Here is a 6,454-nt window from a genome sequence, read left to right as displayed (position 1 = left end):
AGGGTGGCAGATACCCAGGGCTAGGTGCAGAAGTAGGAAGTATGGAATGGACGATATTCTAAGAGAGAAAAAAGCACATAAGGGGAGAGGGCCCTGCTCGTGAGAGCTTACATTCTGAAGGGGAGGGGCAGACAGACAGGGGTGACACAGATGTATAGACAGTGAGTGTGGGACAGAGGGTTAGGATGAGAGATGACTGGGTTTGATGAAGAAGTGGGTCTCCAGCATACTTACTGACGTATGGGAGTGGGTGAAGCCAGATTGGTACAACAGGGATCGTGGCCTCATTGTGGGTGGGTGGTACGGGGGTGTGGATGCACGGTTGTGTCATTGTGGCCCTGCCCCCGCTATTCAATGCCCAGATTACAAACATTGTAAAGCAGGGGGCAGGGCTATGATGATGCAATTCAGTGCGATTTGCGGCGTCATCGGCCTCCCCGGACCGCCCACTTTCATGGATGGCTGAGTGGGGAGGGAGGATTTGTGCGAGAGGCCAGCTCCAGGAGACTTGCCTACCTTTCCGAGGGGCTGGGAGCGCCACTCAATTTTTCGGGAGCCTCCCGGCTGATCCAGGATAATAAGCAAGTATGGTCTTGAGAGCCGGTTTAAAGTTTTGCAGAGAGGTGGGGAGTCTGATAGGGAGAGGTAGGGAATTCCAGGGGTAGGGAGCAGCACGTGAAACATCTTGGAAGTAGATGAGGGAAGAGGTAATCAGGCAGGAGAGGCGGCGTGCATTAGCAGAGTGAAAAGGACGGCTGGGAGTGTAAAGTGAGGTAAGGTCGGAGATGGAACAGGGAGAGGAGAGGGTGAGGGCTTTGTACATGAGAAGCTTGAATGTAATTACATGTATTTGTTTACAATTCCCTTCGCTGCTATAACATCCTCTGTGCAGTGATAAATGCAGTGAAGCACGGAGAGACGGTAAGGCATCGATTCCTCTTAGTAGATGGAATACAGACACAGCCGCACTCTATTGGGAGCTATCCAGCTCCACTTTATCACATTTTAAGGCTTAATACATTTGGGCCCAGGAGCGGCTGTTATGTTACCGTCTGTCTGACCACCATGGAAAGTTACACTAATTCCAGCCATGAAAGGATTGACAAACCTTTAGACTGGCCTGAGGGAACTGTCCTGCGGGAATATACCATCACTGTATATACTCACCTGGAATATTCGTAACCGTTATAACATAAATGCCCCGTGAGCGGGGAGAGGTGACCATGATTTATAATACTCACCGCGCAGGGACGCCCTGGCCAGCCACGCAGGTGGAGTCCCAATTGGATGAAGTTTTGAATATATTATGGAAAGCACAGATATCCCACATAAAGTACTATAACACGTTTGCTTAGTGTAAGGATTTTCCGATCGATAGGAACCTGGATTTGGTAGATTGTTGGCTACAGACCAGATACAAAAATGACTGATGTATGGCCAAACCGGTATCCGTTCACATGGTCGACCATGTTATGGTCGACAGTCATTAGGTCGACCACTATTGGTCGACATTGACATGGTCGACACGGACACATGGTCGACACATGTAAATGGTCGACACATGAAAAGGTCGACATGAGTTTTTTAGCTGTTTTTTCTTTTGGGGAACTTTTCCATACTTTACGATCCACGTGGACTACGATTGGAACGGTAATCTGTGCCGAGCAAAGCGGTAGCGGAGCGAAGGCACCATGCCCGAAGCATGGCGAGCGAAGCGAGCCATGCGAGGGGACGCGGTGCACTAATTGGGGTTCCCAGTCACTTTACGCAAAAAACGACACCCAAAAAAGTTAAAAAACTCATGTCGACCTTTTAATGTGTCGACCATGTGTCCATGTCGACCATGTCAATGTCGACCAATAGTGGTCGACCTAATGACTGTCGACCATAACATGGTCGACCATTCATACCGGAACCGGCCAAACCCTCCCCCTAGTGGCTAACCCTCCCCCATAAAAACTGCTATATATGTGGGGGGAAAGGTGGGTAGGGACTGCTATAAAGGTTCAGGGGAGGGGGGGGAAAGGGGGGTAGGGACTGCTATAAAGGTTCAGGGGAGGGGGGGGGGACTGCTATATAGGTTCAGGGGAGGGGGGGAGGAAAGGGGGGTAGGGACTGCTATGAAGGTTCAGGGGACGGGGGGGAAAGGGGGGTAGGGACTGCTATAAAGGTTCAGGGGAGGGGGGGGGAGGGGGGGAGGGACTGCTATATAGGTTCTGGGGAGGGGGGGGAAAGGGACTGCTATAAAGGTTCAGGGGAGGGGGGGAAGGGGGGTAGGGACTGCTATATAGGTTCAGGGGAAGGGGGGTAGGGACTGCTATAAAGGTTCAGGGGAGGGGGGGAAGGGACTGCTATATAGGTTCAGGGGAGGGGGGGGGGGGAAGGGGGGTAGGGACTGCTATAAAGGTTCAGGGGAGGGGGGGGGGAAGGGGGGTAGGGACTGCTATAAAGGTTCAGGGGAGGGGGGAGGGAAGGGGGGTAGGGACTGCTATATAGGTTCAGGGGAGGGGGGGGGGGAGGGGGTAGGGACTGCTATATAGGTTCAGGGGAGGGGGGGGGGAGGGGGTAGGGACTACTATATAGGTTCAGGGGAAGGGGGTAGGGACTGCGGTGCATGCGCAGTTCAGACCCGATTTACAAGATATTTTGTGTGTGGCCCTCGACTATTCACTGGAAGTGTTAAGCGGCCCCCCAGCTGAAATAATTGCCCACCCCTGCCCTAGTGCCTAGCCCTCCCCACAGCCCAACCCTCCCCCTAGTGCCTAACCCTCCCCCTAGTGCCTAACCTCTAACCCTCCCCCTAGTGCCTAACCTCTAACCCTCCCCCTAGTGCCTAACCCTAACCCTCCCCCTAGTGCCTAACCCTCCCACTAGTACCTAACCCTAACCCTTCCCCTAGTGCCTAACCCTCCCCCTAGTGCCTAACCCTTCCCCTATTGCCTAACCCTAACCCTCCCCCTAGTGCCTAACCCTAACCCTCCCCCTAGTGCCTAACCCTAACCCTTCCCCTAGTGCCTAACCCTCCCCCTAGTAACTAAACCTAACCCTTCCCTAGTGCCTAGCCCTCCCCCTAGTTCCTAACCCTTCCCCTAGTGCCTAACCCTAACCTCCCCCTAGTGCCTAACCCTAACCTCCCCCTAGTGCCTAACCCTCCCCCTAGTGCCTAACCTTAACCCTTCCCCTAGTGCCTAACCCTAACCCTCCCTAGTGCCTAACCCTAACCCTCCCCCTAGTGCCTAACCCTTCCCCTAGTGCCTAACCCTCCCCCTAGTAACTAAACCTAACCCTTCCCTAGTGCCTAGCCTTAACCCTTCCCCTAGTGCCTAACCCTCCCCCTAGTGCCTAACCTTAACCCTTCCCCTAGTGCCTAACCCTCCCCCTAGTGCCTAACCCTAACCCTTCCCCTAGTGCCTAACCATAACCCTCCCCCTAGTGCCTAACCCTAGCCCTTCCCATAGCCTAACCCTCCCCCTAGTGCCTAACCCTTGTCCTCCCCGAATCAAAATCCTCACACTAGTGCCTAACCCTTCCCCTAGTGCCTAACCCTAACCCTTCCCCTAGTGCATAACCCTTCCCCTATTGCCTAACCCTAACCCTTCCCCTAGTGCATAACCCTAACCCTTCCCCTAGTGCCTAACCCTAACCGTCCCCCTAGTGCCTGACCCTAACCCTTCCCCTAGTGCCTGATCCTAACCCTTCCCCTAGTGCCTAACCCTAAACCTCCCCCTAGTGTCTAACCCTAACCCTTCCCCTAGTGCCTAACCCTAACCCTCCCCCTAGTGCCTAACCCTCCCCCTAGTGCCTAACCCTAAACCTCCCCCTAGTGTCTAACCCTAACCCTCCCCCTTGTGCCTAACCCTAACCCTCCCCCTAGTGCCTAACCCTAAACCTCCCCCTAGTGTCTAACCCTTCCCCTAGTGCCTAACCCTAATCCTCCCCCTAGTGTCTATCCCTCCCCCATAGTCTAACCATCCCACTAGTGCCTAACCCTAACCCTCCTCCCATAGCCTAACCCTCCCCTCCTGGCAGTTTAACCTTCCCCCCCATAGCCTAATCCTTACCCTCTGCTGCTGTTCCATACAAAACATCACACATACAAATACTGCGTTGTCTACAGGGGAATAAGCAGACCATTTGGAAACAGTCAGGATCTGGGATGCACCTTAATTGTGTAGACCTTGATGCCCACATCACAGGCCTGTGGAAGTGAGGTGACAGTGGGTAAGACTGGAGACACGCTCCAGCCAGGAGATGGGTGGGCACAGGTCCTGAATCTGTTCCTCTATTAATGTTATATAACCACACTTGTTATAATTTTACTCTCATACAGTATAACGCAATATTGTTCCTCAAAGTAGATTTCTCTTTTGTTGGGATGTTGTTCTTGTTTAGTTTTATTTTGTTTTTTATTCAGTTTGTGCTTTCGTCATTTTCATAAAATCCTCAGTGGAGACACAGGTGGAAACCAGACTTCACATGGGGTCACTTAGAGAAGGGTGCAGAGTGCCAAGCTATAGGGGCACTTCATGCCATGAGGAGAGGATCTCAGGTAGGTCTATTCTCTGGAAGGAGTTAGACGCAGCTGCTGCTCTTTGGATCTCATTCTTGGCCTGTAATGAGACCCAGTTTTGTTCCTCCAGGTTACGTTTGATTGGAGGGGTCATTGTAGATGCATTAATGTAATAGACAGGCCTTATATGTTCTCAATCTCATTGTTCATATGAGCCATGGATGACGCTACGCTGGGCGGTTCCTTCACACCGTCACTTTTTATTTATTATAGAAAATTACAGCAAATGTTTTTGGTTTTTTTAGGACAAACTTTTCACAGTGTAATATAAAAAAAATGATTCAGCTTCTACCAGCTGGCGGCCCAGCATTAGGGTCCGGATGCTCAGGGTCGTAGGGAACCACAGGGCAGAACACAAAGCCGGCCTCTTGGTATGATTTCTTTAGCTCCACCTTAATGCAGAGAAGAGTTTATTTTACAAAAGTTTTTTTTTTTTTAATATATATATATATAAAACAGAAGTACGATATACAAGAATATTCCATACCAATATTTTTGGGTCAAAGCATAATCCAATTACAGCTCCACCACTGCCCGGGAACTTGACCGCACACCCGTGCTGAGGAAAGGGACACATTCATGTCAAAATCAGTTCGAAAAGCAGATTTAATCCTTCTTCAGTGTAATACTCACCCTGACCACAAGGTGGCTCCACAGCATTACATAAACTAGTACAGAACCCTCGGGGACTGGTGTCTGGATACGGGACATATAATCTGCTCAGATACTTATCTCTTCTAACAAAACATTCCCCCAGTGTTACTATAATATTTACTATTCCCAACAGGAACCTTAGGATTGATTACTGATTAATTAAATGATAATTCAAAAATAAGCCAGCGTGAAATATTTTTATATAAATGTATATACAATTACACCCTGATGTTTATTTTATCTAGAAGATGCCCCTATTGGAGAACTTACTTACAAGATTATAAATACCCCCAATAGGTCTGGGAAAATAGTTATGCAGCGACCATTTAAGGGTAGGACACCCAATGCGCCCCCCTGATGCATATTAGGTTACCTATGACAGTTTTAGTGTCTACATATACAGACCCCTAATCTGTAAACTCTCACTAGCAGGGCCCTCCGACCTCTGGGTTATCTCAGTGACCCGAATCCTTTCTGCCCGCCCCTCCCAGGGCTACTGGCTGCTACTGTTATTATCCGTCACTCCGTTGTATCATTATCTCACTGCTCGTTATCCTTTCTCAATACTGTTAAATTCAAATCAAACACCAAAGACAGACCAGCACACGCTACAGCAGAAGGGTCCCCATCATACAATATATTAGGGGGCATTTATGCAAAAATATGCCGCAACTCCACAGCCACCATAGCGCTTCTAGAACCATCCCCGCCGGCATCAGAGATTACCTGTCTGGCTATTTCTATCATCTTCAGATTTCCTTGACCCAAACACGCGTCCGTGAAGATTGATCTGTAAGAAAAGGAAGAAGAGGAAGTTGAATGATAGACAGTAAACGTTCTATACGGCCCTCAGCCGGGGCCAGCGTATTACCCCTAGACCAGGAACGGTACATGGGCCAGACCCACCCAGGTAGCGCTGCAATGTTTATCGTTACTGGCCAGGGACCTGGGGAGGAGTGGGACATACTGGCCAGAAAAGGCATCCAAACCCTGAGGCACCGTTATCAGCCAGGTATTTCCGCTACTGCTCAGTCCCTTTGCCAGTGTGATTACTATAGCGTGGTGGCTGGGGGTGCCACCTACTTTCAGCTTCCCCAGGACAGTAATTTGGGACTCATGTTAGGGGTTAGGGATAGGCTGCAAAAGGGGAAATTAGGGTCAGGCAAAAGGGGGAGGGTTAGGCTGCAGCACTGGAAGGTCAGGCTATGGCAGGGGTTAGGGTTAGGCTGC

At 50.4% G+C, this 6,454-nt stretch overlaps 1 protein-coding gene across 2 annotated transcripts in view; it reads right to left on the bottom strand.

The window, feature by feature from the left end:
* Positions 1–4,750: 4,750 nt before the first annotated feature.
* The window catches only part of LOC134966741 (uncharacterized), a 62,551-nt gene continuing 60,847 nt past the window's right edge, over positions 4,751–6,454 (bottom strand). For both annotated transcript variants that reach the window (XM_063943723.1, XM_063943724.1), the window contains 3 exons: positions 5,951–6,014; positions 5,058–5,129; positions 4,751–4,962 (listed from right to left, as the gene is read on the bottom strand). In XM_063943723.1, coding sequence (XP_063799793.1) covers positions 4,852–4,962; positions 5,058–5,129; positions 5,951–6,014 — 247 coding nt within the window. In that variant the 3' untranslated portion in view covers positions 4,751–4,851. The remainder of the gene's footprint in view (positions 4,963–5,057; positions 5,130–5,950; positions 6,015–6,454) is intronic.

The sequence above is a fragment of the Pseudophryne corroboree genome, chromosome 10 (genome assembly GCF_028390025.1).
Source record: "Pseudophryne corroboree isolate aPseCor3 chromosome 10, aPseCor3.hap2, whole genome shotgun sequence".
Lineage (NCBI taxonomy): Eukaryota > Metazoa > Chordata > Amphibia > Anura > Myobatrachidae > Pseudophryne > Pseudophryne corroboree.
This window is presented reverse-complemented; position numbering and strand designations above follow the sequence as displayed.